The 19,708-nt window shown below is 38.5% G+C and overlaps 1 protein-coding gene across 1 annotated transcript; it reads right to left on the bottom strand.

The window, feature by feature from the left end:
- Positions 1–428: 428 nt before the first annotated feature.
- On the bottom strand, positions 429–13,373 carry LOC104585879 (putative glycosyltransferase STELLO2). The gene is made up of 3 exons (XM_010242901.3): positions 11,163–13,373; positions 1,264–1,390; positions 429–1,174 (listed from the first exon to the last, which is right to left on the bottom strand). Exons 1-3 carry the CDS (start codon positions 12,854–12,856, stop codon positions 701–703), a joined length of 2,295 nt encoding a protein of 764 aa, XP_010241203.1. The 5' UTR covers positions 12,857–13,373; the 3' UTR covers positions 429–700.
- Positions 13,374–19,708: the final 6,335 nt, after the last annotated feature.

Below are 19,708 nucleotides of genomic sequence, written 5' to 3'. Positions count from 1 at the left end.
CGTGGTGAGGAATTGAGGATAATGCAATCAGTTGTAAGCATTTCTTGGGGACCCTAGCAATGGTGTTATGAGCTGGTTCATGAGGTCTTTTTTCTCGGTACTGAGCTGGTTCATGAGATTCAAGATATAGAATTTTAGGACAGTAGAATTTTTCTGTTTGTCCCTATTGGAATTGTAAATTTGAATTCAATCTGATATGGCATCTGCTAGTGGATCAAATTTCGGATCTTATTCAATCTTATTTATTGCAGCCCACGAATTCGAGATAAAGCACAAAAGAGGGGGTCACTTGGCCATGTCTGTGATACATGTAGAAATTGGGTTGTTACACTTTCACTTATTTGAGAGTCTCCAAAGTCCCAAGCAAAACAATACTTCAAAAGCACATTATCTGTACATCCATTGACTTGCAATATGCAATCAGAATATTTGTGAGCCGTGGATAGAGCTGTGTTTCATTCCCTTTTCGTAGATAGTTGAAATGATAAAACACAACTGTTTTTGGGGGAAATCCCCACAAAGTAAATGAATAATAATACAACAAAAATCTACAAGCTAAAATTATCCCTCTCCCTCCCCCAAAAGAAGGCAAATAAAGAAACAAAAATACAGAATTTGGTGTAACAGTAAACAATGTGGTAACACGTTTCTTGCTTTTTTTTCTATTTGAATCTAAATGTACCCACAACCTCCTCTAAATTCAAACTAGCTCCATTAGAAGTGGGTCACCTTCTGCCATGACTCTAATCAGCTGTATGAATTCAGGCTCACTGGATACCTTACATGGATGCACTGTAGGTGCTTGGGCTGAATAAAAGCTCAAGGAATTATTAGCCGGTAGTTCTGATTGATAGATCATTGTATTGAGCACAGAATCAAAATTACGTGGTGAATCCATGGCCGTGAAGAACATGGGTATTGCAACCTTCTGATGAATATCCAACTTGCCCACTAGACCTACAAGTTCAATGAAGTCCCCCAAAAAGCGTCGGGGCACATAGAATACTTCGGATGTGCTTAGAGTCAGTCTTTGCTCATCAGTGTTGCTTTCCTTGTAACTGACCTGAAAGTGAACAGGTAATGTGCTCACTATTTTCTTGACCATTTCTGCTTGACTGGCAAACCACTCTGTGTCCTTACCGGAGGTTGGAACGGTGAACCAAGAATTGGTCACCTGAATAACATAAACATAACATAGTTTGTTAGAGAGAGAGAGAGAGATAGAGAGATAAGCATGCTGGGGAGCTATTAGTGGTCTATTACCTTATCATTGATCCACAGCTTACTCTTGTCTGCTTGCAACAGATTCCAGTAGTTAAGGATAGTATCATCCTTGAGGAAAAGAAATCCATCTGCACTTGTAAACCGATCAAATATCTTGGGCAGATACCTGCACATGCCATATGGAGGCTTTACTACAACAAAATGTCGAGGAAAGAAACATCTCCAGGGTATAGAAAGCTAATAATCAGTTCTAGATGGGCCACTGAGACACCCTCAATTGATAAGACATTACAATTTCACACTACACATATAATTTCCCTTGGTATTTACATTGAATTCATGCTGGGTCTGATTTGCTACATGTCTTAATGATGTGGCAATTGTAGCAGTTGCTTTTTGTTAACAACAAAAACCATTGACAGAACCTAATTGGCCAAAGAAACTCTGACTGCAATAATATGGGATAAAGGTTAAGAGAAAAAAATCTAAAATCTCAAGCTTAGGAGAGTTAAGCTACAAGCCTACAAAATACCCCTAATAATTTTAATCATGATTTTAGGATACCCAGAGAAAATAACAGGAAAAAAACAACTCAATTACATCTGCAATAAACTTTACAAGTAAAACTCATCTTACACTTGAGAAAATGCTTGGGAAAAGAAAAGCCTTAAAACTTCCTTAAGATGTGCTGCAAAGCTAATATACTTTAAAAAAACTTCGTAGCATACGAGTGTCAACTGTCAAGCACGATACATACCCGAGACAACACTGGATACTGCATGTTTACTCCCAGAGTATGCGTTTAACACTTCAAGAAATATGTAAATTGTTATATTTTAATAATCAGTTCTATAAAACCTATATATTGTGGAAGTTCAAATAAATTTGGCAAGTTATTAGTATTGAGAAATGACACTTCAACTTTGAAAACTAGATATAAAAACATAATACAAGGATATTAAATAGGATACTCAAACCCATTCCCAGATCTGGGACCCAAGGAAATGGACAGTTGCACTATTGTTTTCCATATTATTCTCTGTGACAGTACTGGTCATTATAGCTGCTAAGAGATCCATTGAAATCATTTGCAAGGCAGTATCAAAATTGAGCAACATGGGAATTTTACATACCAAGTCTCAAGACTGAAACATACTTTATACAAAAGCAACAACAGGCCATTAGTTACATCCTGGTTTATTTATTTATTTTTTGATCAATAACAGAAAGCTTTATTAATGAATAATATTTGTGAAATTTAATTACAGAATAGGGGAGGTAAACTATCTTAACTCCCCAACAACAAAAGGACAAAGGAGAAACTAAAGATTAGCCCAAAACAAAGAATCCTTAGCCACCCCTTGCTTAGCTAACCCATCAGCCATTGAGTTAGCACTTCTCTTCACCCAGCTGTATTTCACCTCTAAATCCTTACTCAGCCATTTAAATTTTTTCTTTTCATTGCTGTAGCTCCACAAACCACTGTAGTCTCCTTTCAGCCACCTCCGAGTCCCCCTCAATAACTAAGCATCTGATGCTTAATTCTCTTGCTCTTTGGATTCCTTCAAGAACTGCTAGAATTTCGGCCCTAAGAGAGTCACCCTCTCCAATTGGCCCAGAGAAAATGGCAACAAAATGCCCCTCCTCATTCCTGAACACATCCCCAATCCCAGAAGGCCCTGGATTCCTTAAGCTACATCCATCAAAATTCAGTTTTTATGAATCCAGCGGAAGGGGGGGGGGGCAGTAGCTACCTCTTTCCACTTTCTCAACAAGTCAGCCATAGAAAATTCAGAGAATATCTCCATTGATTTCAGCCAGTGAGCTACCCTTAAGTGCATCAAGTCTATTAGGTTTTCTGTGGTTCTTTCCTTGTCTAAAAAAAAATCGTGAGTTTCTTTCTTCCCATTTTGACCAGCACACAGCAGCCCTAATGCTCCTCCACATAACCTTCCCCCTTTTCTTAGGCCATCTAAAGAACGAGGGAGAGAACAAGCATTGCACACTCACGGGGGGAATTCCAAGTATACTCACTCCTAAATAGTCTTAGTAACTGGGCAAGTAACCATAATATGGTAACCCGTTTCTCCATCATCTTTGCAAAGAATACACCTATTGGGAAGTAAACAACGATTGGGCCTCTTTCTTTGAAGCAAGTCATTTGTGTTAATTCTTTCCAGGAAAATTTCCCAACAAAAACTACCAACCCGAGGAGGAATGAGTTTGCTCCAAATCTCTTTAAAAGGGAATGACAACCCAAGAGGAATAGTAGGTTGAACTAATGTCTCAAAAAATGAAGCACAAGAGAAGGAGTCGGAGAAGGGGTCCAGATCCTGGTGTCTTCCTTACTGGGGTTCAAGAAAACATTTCCAAAGATGGCTAGCAGAGATGAAATACACCCCAAATCTGTATCCCTAATTGCCCTTCTCGAGCCCAAATTCCACCCAAAACCAGAAGAAGAATCAGAAGGAACTAAGAAAGAGGAAATGGGTTCATTTTTCAAACTTGACAAAGCAAACAAAGAGGGAAATTGGTCTCTTAGGGGTAAGTCCCCAACCTAAATTTGCTCCCAGAATTTTATTCGATAACCGGAGTTCAAATCGAACCTGATCCAAGGGGAGAAAACTGGAAGCAGATCATGAATGGCTTTCCACGGGGAAGCGGTAGTAGCCCTTGCCAAAATTCCTAGATCCCAGTCATTCTCATCCAACCCATGTATGCTAGCCACAATCTTCATCCACAATTTGTCCCTTTCTAATGGAAACCTCCACAACCATTTGCCCAACAATGCCATGTTTCTTTTCCTAATATTCCCAATCCCGAGCCCCCTAGCTTCTTGCTCCTATTTACCACTTCCCAACTCACCCTATGGTCTTTTTTCTCCACTCCTGGTTCCCATAAAAAGTCCCTCATTAATTTTTCCACCTTGTTGGAGACCTTTGTGGGAATCTTAAACACTGGCATGAAGTAAACAGGAAGATTAGATAAGGTAGATCTAATTAAGGTGATTCTCCCCCTAGAGAAAGATAATTTTTCCTCCAAGAAGGAAGCCTTTCCTCAAATCTCTCTACTACCGAGTTCAAAAAGCTTTCATTCCTGGGGTTATCTCCTAGGGGGAGGCCCAAGTAAATGATAGGCCAATCCGAGATTGCACACTCTAATACACCTGCACAATCACTTACTTCCCTCTCCTCCAAATTCATTCCCACCACACAACTCTAATCGAAGTTCACTTTAAGATTAGACATTTGCTCAAAGAGTTGTACTGTCAATTTTAAGTTTCTAATCCAATTTAGATCCCCACCTCCACAAAACAGGATTGTGTCATCTGCAAACTGCAAGTGTGTAAGTGGTACTTCCCCCCTTCCAACTCTCCATCCTCTTATTAAGTTTCTAGAATCAACTCTATTGATTAGTCTCCCCAGGACATCTGCAATCAGAGTGAAAAGAAAGGGGGAGAGAAGATCACCTTATCTTATTCCTCTCACGGTTGGAAAGAAATCCACCACAATTCCATTCACCAAGATCGAATAATGGCAACACCTAATACAACCCCAAATCCATCTACACCATCTGTCTCCAAAGCCAAAACTTCTCATCACCTCCATTAAGAAGGACCAGTCAACTAGGTCATAAGCCTTCTCTAAGTCTAGTTTGCATACCACTCCCCTTTTCTTGGATTTCCTAAAGCTCTCCAAATTCTCATTCACAATTAGAATTTGATCAGTGATCTGCCTTCCCTTCACAAAAGCTCCTTGGTTGGGTGTAATAATGGTTGGAAGAACTTTCTTGATCCTTAGAGACAACACTTTTGCAATTATCTTGTACAAACTATTCACCAAACTAATCAGTTTGAAATCCCTTGGTTGTGATGCCTCTTTCTTCTTTGGGACCAATGCAATGAATGTGGAATTTAAACCTCGATTAATAATTCCCCTTTTATGAAACTCCTCAAAAACCGACACTAGATCCTGCTTCACAATATCCCAACAATCCTGATAAAATGCCATTGTGAATCCATCAGGACCTGGAGCTTTCGTCCTATCAATTAAAAACACTGCTTCCTTTATCTCCTTTACATCAAAATTCTTCTCTAACCCCACTCTGCTTTCTACACTAAGAGTTGGCCATTCCAGCCCCTCCACCAAAACCCTCTCATTTAAAGGCCTTCCAAAAATAGATTTAAAATGAGTTGCAAAAGCCTCTGCTATTTCTATCGGGTGGGAAAGAACAGTTCCTTCAACTTCTAGCTTAGAAATGACATTCTTCCTTCTATTGTTTGCCACAGAATTAAAAAACCTAGTGTTTCTATCTCCCTCCTTTAACCATTTACATCTAGACTCCAGTCTCCAACTTATTTCTTCCTACAACAAAAGATCCTCCAGCTACTTCCTAACACTCCATCTTAATTCTCTGTCTTCCTCTCCAAAAGAACCCCTTTCCTCCTTCAAGTCTAGTTCCTCAATCTGCTCCATTAGAACCTTTTTTGTTTCCTCCACTCTTCCAAATTCCAAACAGTTTCACTCCTTTATTTGGGATTTTAGGAATTGAATCTTCTTGTGGAATCTCATACCCTCCCATTCTACTAACGAATTGTGTTGTTCCCACCATTCTCTATTCTTCTCGCTAGTTTCTCAAGGACAATTGTTCTGATCCTCTTTTAATTTTTGTTTTATTTTTGGTTGTTTTTTACAGGATGTGTATATATATAATTCATAGTTTTCAAGGCGCCAAGGCAAGGCTAGGCGACTGGGGGGCGCCTTGTCGCCTAGTCACCTGGGCGATGGATTTTTATGTTAAAAATATAGATCCTAGGGTAGTTCCCTAGGTACCATTACCATATTTCTTTAATAATTATTCATGGTTTTCATAAGAAAAGTATAAATTTCATATTAAAGTATAGAAAATCAACATATTCATGAGAAGAAAAGGAAGAAGGAAAATAAAATTCAAAAAATATAGGGGTTGAACCCTTATCTTTGTTATAGGAAAAGAAGAAAATAAAAAGTATTGGTAGTAGTAGTAGTAGTAGTAGAAGAAGAAGAAGAAGAAGAAGAAGAAGAAGAAGAAGAAGAAGAAGAAGAAGAAGAATATATGGAAGAGGGAAATGTGCTGATTAGATAAAATTTTTAGCTCTTCCTTATTGTTTCAGGTTTTTAAGTCTTTGAGGGTTCAATACAGCATTTAACAATGTTTGTGTTGATTAAACTCTAATAAATAAGAAAATAATAAAAAGAAATTAGTATATAAACACACAAAATGATTATTTTAGTTTAATAATGTCTATTTTATAATTATAATCTCAAAAAAGAATGAATAAAAAAGTATTTTATAGTAGGAAGTAGAAAACAACTAGGCGATTAGGCGAGGCGAGCCTCAAACGGCGCCTTGTCGCCTAGGCGTCGCCTTGACAACTATGATGTAAGTATGTACAATTCTTCCCATCCAATTTAGCATTAAAATTATTTATTCTCCTCAATATCTTTTCCCTTCAAGAAAGTAGTACATTAAATGCAACCCCATCCCAATGGAACTTTTCTGGACTATGAAATGACGGGGAAATCTACTTTCTATTAGAAGATCATCCCAATTGTTTGTTGAGGTCAACAGTCAACTGACCCTTCCATCTTTAGCAAGAAGCTTCTGGTTATCCAAATGCAATCTTGATTTCTGCTAAGAATGAGAAAGATACTTAATCACTTCTTAAAGTAGGAAATCGGATGACATATTCAAGGTTCAAAAGCAAGTAAGTTCGGGCATGCCTCTGAGGCATTGAACTAAGGAGAGGTCTGTTCATTTTTTATCTTTTGGGAGGAAGTGGGGGAGGGGGCAGCTTCACTTTCACTAGTTTAAAGCAATAAAAAAGAGATGGGACTCAGGAGAAAGAATGGGAAGAAATGTCTGCAGTTTAGGGGAACCAGGAATATCAAGAGGCAGTGGAAGCTGAACCGGAGACCAAGAAAGTCTGATTAGTCTAAAGAAAATTATCAGGTAAGGAAAAGACATTGTGAGTGGCAAGTTATATCTGAATGTCACTAACCTGGCAGGGAAAAATGGACCTGCAAATGGGTGGAAGTTAAATAAGTATGTCAAGAGGGTTATCAAGTAAAGCCAGAGAGGTGGTTGCTCTTGGTTGGTTTTTGCAGGGGCTGAAGGACAGGGTCAACATGGTATGGCTTTTGTCTATTTTCTGCCAGTCTTTACTATTTCTGTTTGTTTAGGTCTTTGTCCATCCTATAATAATATAGGAATCCTCCTCAATGCATTTACCTGATATGCCTCTAAACCAATAGCTTGACTCTCAATGTCAATGATAAGGGCGTTTGTGCCAAGTGTAACCTCTGTAAATATCTTTAGTCTATAAACCAAATGGATGATTAAATGCTAACAGGAATTCAGTACTAGAATCTGGATCCTGCCTCATTCTGAAATATCCTAGCATGCTTTTCTTTTCATAAGATGGCATACAAAAGGCTTTAATCTTCTAGAACCTTTGACTTGCATAAGATAACTCCTCATTGGTGCAATTGGTGGCCATCCATGGACAAGACAACACCATCTTAGTGGCTTTCCTCAATTTATCAAATATTACCTTAGTCAATCTTCATTTCTATAAATGCATCCTCTCATATGATGCCCCGATGCCTCTACATGGGTGTCAGTGTCATGTCCAACACTTCACTTGATGATGTAAATTCCCTGACTGACACCTTGTCCACTTGTATCCTTGCCATATCTGGGCATCATAGACCCTCTTTGGTCTCATCACTCCACCATCTCCCCACACTCATTTTCTGGGCACACTATTGTGTGACTTCCCAACATTTTACTTCATAGTCCATTATGTGATCCTACAACCATCTCATAAACTTTCTTCTCATTTGGATTGATGTTGTGCTATGGGCCGCGAATAGGATCTCGTCACGGGTCGGTCCACGGGGAAAACCTCCAATTTTCCCTTGTTCCTCCCTGCTCTTGACGAACCTATCTTGGCCGCCCTAATGGTGATTTGTCCAAGAGATCACCTAACTCTCCTTACTCTCTTCTTGACTGAAATTTTCGATGCCTTTATTCAATATTCTCAGCTCCTTAAATAGGAGATTACAAGAGATAAGAGTCCTACTTTTAGGAAGACTCCTTGCTAATTAGGAAGACTCCCTACTAATCTATCCTACTGAACTGATAAGATAAGACTTCCTTAATCTATCCTACTAAACTAATAAGATAACATAAGATAAGTCTCTCTTAATCCTAATCTAATAAGATAAGATAATCTAATCTACTAACTTAATAAGATAAGATAGGAATAACAAGATAGTCTAATCTAATCTGCCGAATGGATAAGACTGTTGCTGCCGAATTGGATAGGATGAGAACACCGGATCATTGCTGCTGCTGCTCCCAATATGCATCCACATCATTACTCCCCTCCTGGACTATGAGCTTGTCCTCAAGCTCGAATTCAGGATGGGTGTCTTGAAACGCAGTCAAAGGAATCCCGGATAGGTGGAATGACTTTGCCCTCCTGGATCGGGTTCCAATGAAGAGGGTTCATCCTCTTCCTCTTGTTTCACCAGGAGGCAGAAAAGTCTCTTGCACTTGTGCCCTGCTGAGTAGAGTTCATCACAATTAAAACATTGTCCCCTCGCCCTGCGTTCCGCCATCTCAGCCCTGGACAAGTGCTTAATAGGGGGTGCAATGACGCTGCTCCCCACACTGGATGCTGATCTGCAATTGTTGCTCGTCTGTGGCTTCCGTTCTTGGCTGGCTGCTGAATATGGAGCCATTCCGAGTGGTTCCGAGGATGCCCATGCTGATGGAGGATGCCCCATACTGAAGGTTTCGCGGCTGAGTTGTAGCTTGCGTTCAAAGGCGCGAGCTATATTCATGGCTGTGACCAGGTTGGGGGGGTGTTGCATATCCACATCCACCCTCAAGGGTTCTGCTAACCTTGCGGTGAACATATCTACCTGCTGGTCCGGTCGTACCGAAGCTCCTCTGGCAAGGAGGGTCTGAAATTGGCGCTGGTATTCAGCCACCGTTCCCGTTTGTTTGAGGTTGATCAGTTCACCTAAGGGGTTGCTTGTCAGTGGGGGCCCAAACCTAAGAAGGCAGTAGGATTTGAACTGGGTCCAACTGAGCCTGGGTTCTTCCTGTTCCAATCGATAGAACCAGAGTTGCGCTTCCTCCGTTAGGTGAAAGGCGGCTAGGCTTACCTTGTCTCGGTCGTCTGTCTGTTGATTGCGAAAAAACTGCTCGCACCGGTACAACCAACCCAAGGGATCTCTGTTGCCGTTGTACAATGGAAATTCCAACCTGTTGTACTTGGGAATGACCGCGGCCCCCTGGTTGACGATCTGCTGCTCGCCGGAAGACTCCAACAGATCCGGTCGGCGGCCGCTAGTGGCTGCCTCCCCTTCTGTGTTCCTCTCCTTGCTAGAAAGGAATAACTCCATCAGACGCCGTAGCTCCTTGACTTCGTCCTTGATTTCCCTTACTTCCGAGCTGGTCTCCACGAGCCGGTGCTCGAGTTCGTGTACCTTAGACGGCAGCTGCTCCAGATCACCCATGACGCCTTGCTCTGATACCAAAATGTTATGGGCCCGCGAATAGGATCTCGTCACGGGTCGGTCCACGGGGAAAACCTCCTGTTTTCCCTTGTTCCTCCATGCTCTTGATGAACCTATCTTGGCCGCCCTAATGGTGATTTGTCCAAGAGATCACCTAACTCTCCTTAATCTCTTCTTGATTGAAATTTTCAATGCCTTTATTCAATATTCTCAGCTCCTTAAATAGGATATTACAAGAGATAAGAATCCTACTTTTAGGAAGACTCCTTGCTAATTAGGAAGACTCCCTACTAATCTATCCTACTGAACTGATAAGATAAGACTCCCTTAATCTATCCTACTGAACTGATAAGATAAGATAAGATAAGACTCCCTTAATCTATCCTACTGAATTGATAAGATAAGATAAGATAAGTCTCTCTTAATCCTAATCTAATAAGATAAGATAATCTAATCTACTAACTTAATAAGATAAGATAGGAATAACAAGATAGTCTAATCTAATCAGCCGAATGGATGAGACTGTTGCTGCCGAATTGGATAGGATGAGAACACCGAATCATTGCTGCTGCTGCTCCCAATACGCGTCCACATCATGCTGGAACTATAAACAATAACCCATCGTGGTGGCTGAAAAGATCTATATCAAACTAGAACCAACTCACCAAATACTCAACTTGCTTATGACACTCAGCCTAAATGTTCCCAACAGAAAGGAATTGACAGAACTTAGAAGTTTTTTGAACAATGGAGAAAACAAGGGGAGATGGAACCAATGGATGGGTAAATATGATCTGAAATAGTAAATAGAATGGGCTTGTTAATGGTTTAAGAAAGGACCCATGGGTTGAAAACAAGGATGACTTTGTGCTATCATAAGATGATTGCAGAAACTCAATAACTAAAGAACAACAAAGAAGAAAAAAAAAATAGTGTAATAATATGAAGAGTTTACTATCCTTGATACTATAATTTACATCCAATATTTGTTTTGCACTCTCAGGCAATTCTTTTCACAGATTTTCCATTGAACAAGTCCATTTCTGGTAGGAAACATTATTAACAATGCTTTCATCAATTATTTCTACACCTCATTTTCTATACTCCTTTTATAACAGTATTTCATAATACAATAGATACAAGCCTGTAATATTTTCTTGTCTTTTAAATTTTTCCTTCATAAATGAAGCACAAGAAAATGAGTCAAACACATCTAAAGCCAAATGAACAAAATCATAGTATTCCCAATTCAGAATACTCTCATAAAACAGTCCCAATACGTTATACACCAATTAAATGACATCCAGAAATTTGTGAACAAATAAATGAACAAATGGAAGAAAGATATATGGGACATTAGTAACTTACTTGTATGCAAAGTCCAATTTCCCTTGTTCAACTGCAAGATCTGCATTGCTTTGCTCTGCCAGAATAACCACAGTCTTGAATATTCTTCCATAAAGCAACCTCCACTCCAAAGCAGTGCGTTCTACTGGTCCACTACAGAACATGATAAGCACAACATTCCCAAAATTCTTCCTCCAGCGAATTAGGTTCCCTATCTCATAGTTTACCGTTCCTGTTTCCTCAACACCGAGATGCACTGATGGTAGTTTTCGAGGGATGAACTCCTTTTTATCTCCATGACCAATGGTTGCCCGTGGCCGATCGAGCTCCAAAGACATCAGCCTTGGCTGCTGGTAACCAACAGCAAGCAAATCCTGAAGCCAAGCAGCAGTGAACCTCACATCCTTCTCGGTCCAGAATCCCTCCTCCGCCATTGAATAGCTCAATTGCAAGATCTTCTCAAACAATCTATGTTTACCAGATCTCCATTGAATCAGGAACTTAATCAGACGACCCACATTCACATGGAGATCCTTCTCTTCTGAAAACGGATACGCCTCTATCCTATCATATCTATGAACTGTGGGAGGGTAAACAACAACACAGCCTCCAATCTCCCACAAAAGCCTCTGTGCCCAGTAACCCCTCAAGATATCTGAGGCCATTGAACTTACAGAAACCGGAAGCATCAAAGCCCAAAATGCAGAAGAATGAAAAATCGTATTAAACGAGTTCACTGGCACCATCATACCTTGGGGCAATGCCACTTTTGGAGCATTTTCGTCAAATCGTATATCTAAAGCTTCCAAACCAGACTTTCGTGTGAAGTAGAAAACTGAATCGACATCTGGGAGACCATTTGATAAACCTTGCTGAATAAATTGCTTACCTCCATATACTTCAGTAAAGAACTCCTCATGTCCGAGCTCTCCTACATTCTCCAGAGGCAAACCTCTCGGCCAGACCGATCGCTGCCCGAAATGAATGTAAGGGTTTATAACAGTTCGATTTGGATTCTCATGACTGTACTGTAACACTGGCTGTTGCCTTGCACCCTCGCCAATCAATTCTACATCAAAATGTTTGCCGAGATCCCCGTCAATTATGTCCCCACGATCGTCCGCATCGAAGATCTTCTTAGCTCCGTGCTGGATTGCAAAGAGATACCCAACAGTCTTCCTAACAAACGAATCGTAAGGGAGGTAATCGACAACTCGAAACCCTAAATTGGCCTGTTGTTCTAGCGAGAGAAAAATTGCACCTTTGAGGTTCCAGTCTGAAGGGGTCTTCGAATTACCAATTGCGAGGACCTGCCAACCCTTGAGCTTGACTAAATTGCGAAGCGGCTCAGTGGGATAAGTGGAAACAGAAACCACGATCCATCTTTCAGCGCGGAAAGAGGCATAAGGGGAGGATTTGTCGACAATGGGTGGGATCGAATTCCATTTAATTTCAGGGTAGGCAATCTTCTCGAGCTCCATCGTTCGGGTTTCGAAGCAGAGGAAAGCGGCAGTGTCACCGACGTTGCGAAGGAAGAAAAGAACGGCGACGGCAGCGACAAGGAGGATAATTGCGACGATTTTGTAGAGATTCTCGGAGATCCATGTGCAGAAATCAAGGTTTTTGGGCTCAGAGAAGCGAACCGTAGGGAGAGGTGGCGGTGTTCTGAGGTCAGGCTTAGATGGTTTTGGGGATGAACGGTCTTGGACCAACATTGCATCCAAAGCAACCCAAACTAAAAACTGAAGCTAGAAAACACTAAAACCGATATCTTCTTCTTTCTTCTTCTTCTTCTGCTGTCTGTCTGAAATTCAATTCTTGTCTCTGAAGCTAAACTCAAATCTCTGCCTCTGTGTCACCCCACCCAACCTCTCAGTCTTAGATTGTCTGCATGGGCTGCCGACAGGTGTGGTTTGTTACTTAGTCCTGAATTTAACTACTGGTAGTTGGTGAGGTGGGTTATCATGATATCATCATTGTTTTCTTTTCCTTTTCACGTTTTATTTTGCCTTCTGTTATCTCTCTCTCTCTTGGCGTTCGTTGCTGGAAGATAGCCAAAGGGTGAGTGATTTGTTGATAACTGAGAATGCTGGATCTGAAGTCTTACCATTTTCAACGCACCAGAGATCCTTCACAGTGTTAACTCAGTTGGTCAAACAACTACGCCTAATGGATGGGAAACGTAAATGGGCCTAGCCGATGTGAGGCTCAGTGGTGACTCGTGAGTTCTGATTCCGTGGGCTCGGAACGGAAACGGATCTGGCTATGTATTTTGGGCCAGTGCAGTAGTGGGCCCACAGTCAAGTATGACCTTACATTTTGGCATAGGCCGCCATAGCTGTACTGATTCAGGGCCCATTTGGGTGGAGTGGTGGGGTGGAGGGAAAAAAAAATCGATGGAACCAAATTGGCCGGAGACAAAATCATGCACAGCGGATTGGGCAATATCATGCATGATTTTGTCTCCGACCAATTCACCAATCCGGACTCAAAAAAGATGACCATAGATGTGCAAGCTACATTAATGGACTGTGCCACAAGAGTTTAGTTTTATGGTTAATAACGAGGATCCTAAGTTGGAATTGTTTGGGTTTGATAGAATTTACTTTTAGGGTTTCATTGTAATTTTGTCATTTTAAAAAAATAAGAGAATCAAACATTGTCAAATTAAATGCTCTTCTTAGGCTGTGCTTAGAAATGATGCAAATAAGTGTGAATGCAAAATATCTAGAGTGTAAAACAGTTCATATAAATTGTAAAGTTAGGTTAGTTTTGTATTCGTAAATTTATCTTGTTACTACACAGATTTTTAGCTGTAATGGATGCAAACACGAATTCTAATAAAACATATACCTTTTATATCAAAAGCCCACTTGAATGCAAATTTACTTCTTTTTTATTAATGTACTTTTACATCTTATTATCAATGTAAATATGCATTAATTTATCATTTGTCAATGCATAAATGTAATATTGTCAAATATAGGCAAAAGTGAACCAGAATGCAAATTCACCCCGAACCAGGATTTACACTCTATTTGCATCATTTCCAAATGCAGCCTTAGTAAATAGTATAAAGGAAAGTTGGATGCTTTAGGCAATGGGAATGTTGGGGAATTGACTCTAGCCTCTAGGGTTTCAGCTGGAACTATTGCTCTTATTTGGAGAGCAATGTTGATCTTATAATTAAAAATGTGGACCAAAAGTATATATTCATATATACCATTATAATTGATTAACAAATAAGCAGTTGGGCTTGCACTTTCATGTATGGAGAGTTTGAGAAGAGTAAAAAAAATTGACTTTGGTAAAAAATGGAAGGATCTTGCGGTTATTGATATTTTAAACTGTTATCTCTAACAGAAAAAGCAAAATGACTAATAAACCCCAAGTCAATTTTGGAATTAGATTGATATGTAATTAGTTCAAAGAAAAAAAAAAAAAAAAAACATCATCTTCAACCTTCGCTGTTATTGATATCACCATTGTATCCAATTGCCGCCAATGGAGTTCTGATAACATCTCACGTTGTAAGATATCAAAATGATCAAATCAACGAATAGTGGTGCTTTAATTTCTTTTATTACTGAAATATTATTATTTCAAGAACCATAGTTGGGTTAGGATCCTCGGGTTTGATTTTTGTTTCATAACACCATTAAAGTGGTGAGTTGGACGCCGGCGATTAGGATCTGTTCAAGATTGCCTTTACTCGATGAAGATAGGTTTTTTTAGTATAAGACAACCAAATACAATGGAGGGTAAGATTGGAATTTAAAAAAATTAAACAGCACATGATTTAGAGAATTAGACTCTGGATCTCTTGTCCACAAGAATTCTGCTCAAGTTTGTCCACAATAATACTATGCAGAGGATGAGATGTTCTCCATGTATGACTGCGATTAATATGAGCAGAGTTCTCGTAGGCAGAAAATCCAGACTCAGAGAATTAACGATAGGAGGTTTTTATCCGCTGACATCATCTGAGAAGAGAGGTCTAAGTCCATTTTGAAAAATGAAGGGAATATTCAGTATTTAAATGAAATATTAAGAGAGGTTTGAGTCTTTTACCCCAAAACAAACCCAACTAACTAAAAAACACAAATTGTTGTGAAATGCCTATAGAAAATGGAATAAGGAGGTTTTTGGTAAAGCCTAAGATAAAATCAATGAGATAAAAGAAGAGCTAAGGGTAAAAATGCTAAAAGGCCCTAGTAAAATTTGAAGGGGACAAAGTGAGAGCCCTAGAACATAGGCTAAATCTCGAATAAGAGAGAGAAAAAATTCTCGAAAGTCTAGATGCTAGAAATCAAGAGTTAGTTGGCCTAAACATGGTGATAGGAACACTAGATTATTTTATAATACCACTATTAAAGGAAGAGCCTAAGATCAAATTATCCAATTGAAGGACAAGAATGGTACCCAAATCTGAGTGTCAGCATCTCAAAAATTTGGGGGGACTTCTCTAATCTTTTAACTACCTCAAATAGTATCCGAGTGGACAACATAGAAAATCTTATTACTGATAACATTACCCATGAAATAATTTAATTTATGAATCAAATATAAAAATAAAACTGTATAATGGTCATTAAATTTGACAGGAAAAAGACATAAGATATGATAGAGTTGGCAAATTGTGGACTTTGGAGATAAGTAGATCCACTGAATTATGCAATAAATCTCAACCATTTCCTATAAACCCTTGTTATTGGGATTCCTAGAAAAAGAATATTTGTTTTTTTCTCAAAGGCTCACACAAGGAGATTCTCTTTTTGTTTGTTTCTTCTTATTTCCGAAGCTTTTTCGGCTCTGATAATGACTTTGTTAGTAAAAAAATCATGTTCAGAGTGAAAATTCACAAAGATGGCACTCTTATTTTCCTTATCTAGGGCTGGCAATCTTGACCCCAATCAATCTGACCCACCACTACAATCGAACTATGCCCACCCATTTTGTTAGCGGGTCAATATGGATTGAGTGACCCATTAGGGTCAGGGAAAAAGGGTCCGGGTGGTTGGGTCAAAGGTACCCATTAGGGTCAAGATGAATTGGGGTCAGTTGGGTAAAGGAAGGGTTGAAACTCAAAAAAGGGTTAGGAGTCTCGATTGAAGTTTGGTTTTCCATTGTTGAGAGGAGATCTTCCACCATGGCACTCTGAAGCCGACAATCTGTTCTTAGTAGCCAGTGGTCATTGATGATTTCTTCTTCTTCTTCTTCTTCTAGAGGTGCATTCATGTAGATCTCTTTAATCTTTCCGCCATGGCAGAAAGGTGGAAGGTTTTCCATTGTTGAGTTTTCTTGTACCAGATCTATGTTCACCGTGAAGATAGGGCGATGACAGATCTGGGTTCAAAACCAAATTTGTGTTCATCGATTTTCTTATATTTAAAAAAAATAAATCCATCAGTTCCTGTAATTTTCCCATGTTTGTTTATGTTTGGTTTTCTTGTACTTTTGTCATTTATTTGCAATTTTTGTTTGACTATAATTTTTGTTGTTTTCTACAATTTTTATTTTTTTTCATTTTTTGTATTTCCTTTGCATTTTAGTGTTTTCAATAATTTGAAATGTCTCATAATTTCTGCTGTCTTTTTTTTTTTGCAATTTATGTTTCTTTTATTTATTTTTATTTATTTGCAATTTTTGTGTTTGTTTTCTATAATTTTTACATTTTTATTTTAATATAATTTCTATTTTTCATTTTTTATATTTTATATTTTTCTAAATTTCCGCATTTTCACAAATTTTGACATTTTTCTGTATTTTTGTATGTTTTATACAATTTTTTGTTTTTATGTGAAATGATACTTTCATTTAATTATTTATTATTTTTCCTATAATATTTTATGTTTTACATGAAATATATTTATCATTTTCAGTGTTTTTGAGCATTTTCATTTTAATTTGAAAAATATTTTTTGAACTTTTTATCACTTTGTATGTTTTTTTATTGATATATACATTAGAGTCTAGGTCAGGGTGGATCATATCAGTGGGTCAGGGTTAGGGTGGGTAGTGACCCACTAATATCAATAATTATGGGTGGGTCAGGGTTAGGGTGGGTAGTGACCCATTAATATCAATAAATATGGATGGCAAATGGGTTAAAGGGTCAATATGGATGGATTAATACTCAATAATCACCCAACTCAACCCAACCCAATCCACCCTTTTCATATTTTCTTAGTTGATAATAGCTATCTGTTCACAAATTCCAGCATTAGAGAGAGGGATGTACTTTTACAAGCAATTAAAGCCTAAAAAAAATCTTCTAAGAAATAATTGGTATAGAAAATATGAAATTTATTTTATCTCCAACATGCATCACGGGATCCAAAACTGCTTGGCAAAGTAGTTGAAATTTAAGAAAGTGTAGAAACCATTTATCTATCTTAGGCTTCCCTTGGACATTAGCAGATCTAAAGAGAGAATCAATTCAATATGTAGTTGATAGGATTAACCAAAAATCTAAAAATTGGAGAGGTCTTTGGCTCTTAAAAGCTGACAAAGAAATCAGGCTCAAAGATGATGTTTGATCTTGTCACTCCTATTTTCATGTTTTGTTTTCTATTCCTTTGAAGTCAATTTGCGAGATTCGGGCTATAATAGAGTACAAGTTTTGGTGGAAAAACAAACTAGGATAATACAAAAGTAAGATGAATAAGTTAAAATCAAATCTGCAAGAGTAAAGTTAAGGGTGGTTTAGGCAACCCCAAACCTCAGTTGTTCAATCTAGCTATGTTGACAAGGATAGACTAGTGTGGCCATTGTACAAAGAACCAAATAGTTTTTAAGCTAGGATCATTAGAGCTAAGGCCTTGTTTGGGAGTGATTTTTTGTTTATACAGTCATTTGAAAAAGCCACTTTTTGAAAAAAAAAGCACTTTTTTAGTGTTTGGTTGGTCATCAGTTTTTTTTTTTTTTTCAAAATAACTTCTTGCAAATGTAAAAAGTTAAATGGAGATTTTCTGCTTTTTTATATGAGCTTTTTTTTTATTTAAATGGCTTGTTTTGAGTTTTTTTTTTCAAATGATATTTTGACTGGCTTTTTTTTCCAAATCAAAATCCATTTGGATGGACTGGATGGACCAATATGACATATTGGATTGGACCTGGTCCGTCTATAATAAATTTATATTGGATTGAGCCAATATCTAGTCCATTGATAGAAGATAGGAACATACGTGTCAATGGATCAGGTTTGAGTTGAAACCAATCTAAATTAACAGAAATTTGAACAGATTGGGCAGTCTCTGGACCAGTCCAAAATGGTCCAAAATATTCATTGGACTGGATTAGACCAGGTCCAATCCGATCCAGTCCAATTGACAACCCTATCTATTGGTCAACCAATACTAAAAATAACATTCTAGAATGGTCCATGGATCTTAGGGCCTTATTGTCTTAATGCCCATGGGGCTAAATCTAAACGATGATAAAGTCCAAAATGTTTCAGACCCCATTGATGGGATAAGCAAGTTCGGCTTCAGTCAGGGAAAAGCCCATTCAAGCAGCCTTTATTGCCTTGGTACTTTATTTCATGGGAAGATATTTTCAATACAAGGTTGCAAAAGGCTGTTAAAACGGTGTGGACACAGATTTGTCTTGATAGAAGCAATCTCGGTCAAGCGAGCTTGGAAATTAAATCTTGTTGAGAACTTGTTCTATCCAGTTTATGTTGATCAAATTTTGGGAGTCAACATTGCAAGACAAAATTGGGGTGATAGGCTTATTCGGACAACAGATAAAAAGGCATTTTCATAGTTAAATCTTCTTATTTTGTTGTGGAATCCATGTGCAAACATTTGACTATCTACTTAGAGGAAGGTCATCTGGAGTTCTCATGTTGAATCTGGTTGTATTTGATTTAAAGGAAAAAAAGTAGAAAAAAGAAGGAAAAAATAGGAAAAACCTTTATAAATCTTGTATAGATATCCCTTTATAAAAATCTTTATAAATCTTGTGTAGGTATCCCCACCTTTTCCTTTCAAACCAAACATAGGATCTGTTAATGGAGGAGATGGCCAACGGTTTTAACCAAATAAGGGGCAATGTTGAACTTGGTCTCTCTGGATCCAAGCTGGTTGAAAGTCGGCTCTAATGAAGCTTTTAAAACAAGTAAAATCACAGGTTTTGGGGTGGTTAATTGGTTATTGGTGTTAAGGGTTTAGCTTTTCACTCATCACTGAAACCTCAGCTAGCTACATGAGTTGCATGGATTGCATAAGCCTTTTCAAATAAAAAGCCAATTTCAATAAACTAAAAACCTTGATTACATCTCAAATTCAATAATAGGAAGAAGGGATTGAACGCGGGAAGGAATGAGATAAAGAGAAGCCATGTTTAGAATCCCGTTTGGGTTTGCCTGTTCTTCAAGATCTATTCTTTTTTGGATGAAATTAGGACTGCAACTTGGGTGGATTCAACCCGAGCCTAAATTGGTCCAGCCCAAAATTTTACTCGGATTGGGTTGGATTTTCAGTCCTCGGGATGGGTTTGGGCCCAAAAAGTTAGGATTATTTTATTTTTTTGGGCCGGGCCTACGTCTATTAGATAGCTTGGGC

The sequence above is a fragment of the Nelumbo nucifera genome, chromosome 2, assembly GCF_055504915.1.
Source record: "Nelumbo nucifera cultivar China Antique chromosome 2, China Antique-T2T, whole genome shotgun sequence".
Lineage (NCBI taxonomy): Eukaryota > Viridiplantae > Streptophyta > Magnoliopsida > Proteales > Nelumbonaceae > Nelumbo > Nelumbo nucifera.
The sequence above is the reverse complement of the archived record's forward strand: the minus strand, read 5'-3'. Positions and strand labels throughout refer to the sequence as shown.

Coding starts and splice junctions, on each gene's coding strand:
- LOC104585879 (XM_010242901.3), bottom strand. CDS start 12,856: ATGTTGGTCCAAGACCGTTCATCCCCAAAACCATCTAAGCCTGACCTC. Junction 1,391..11,162: donor AAATTGGACTTTGCATACAA/GTAAGTTACTAA, acceptor TGGCATGTGCAG/GTATCTGCCCAAGATATTTG. Junction 1,175..1,263: donor AGCTGTGGATCAATGATAAG/GTAATAGACCAC, acceptor TATGTTATTCAG/GTGACCAATTCTTGGTTCAC.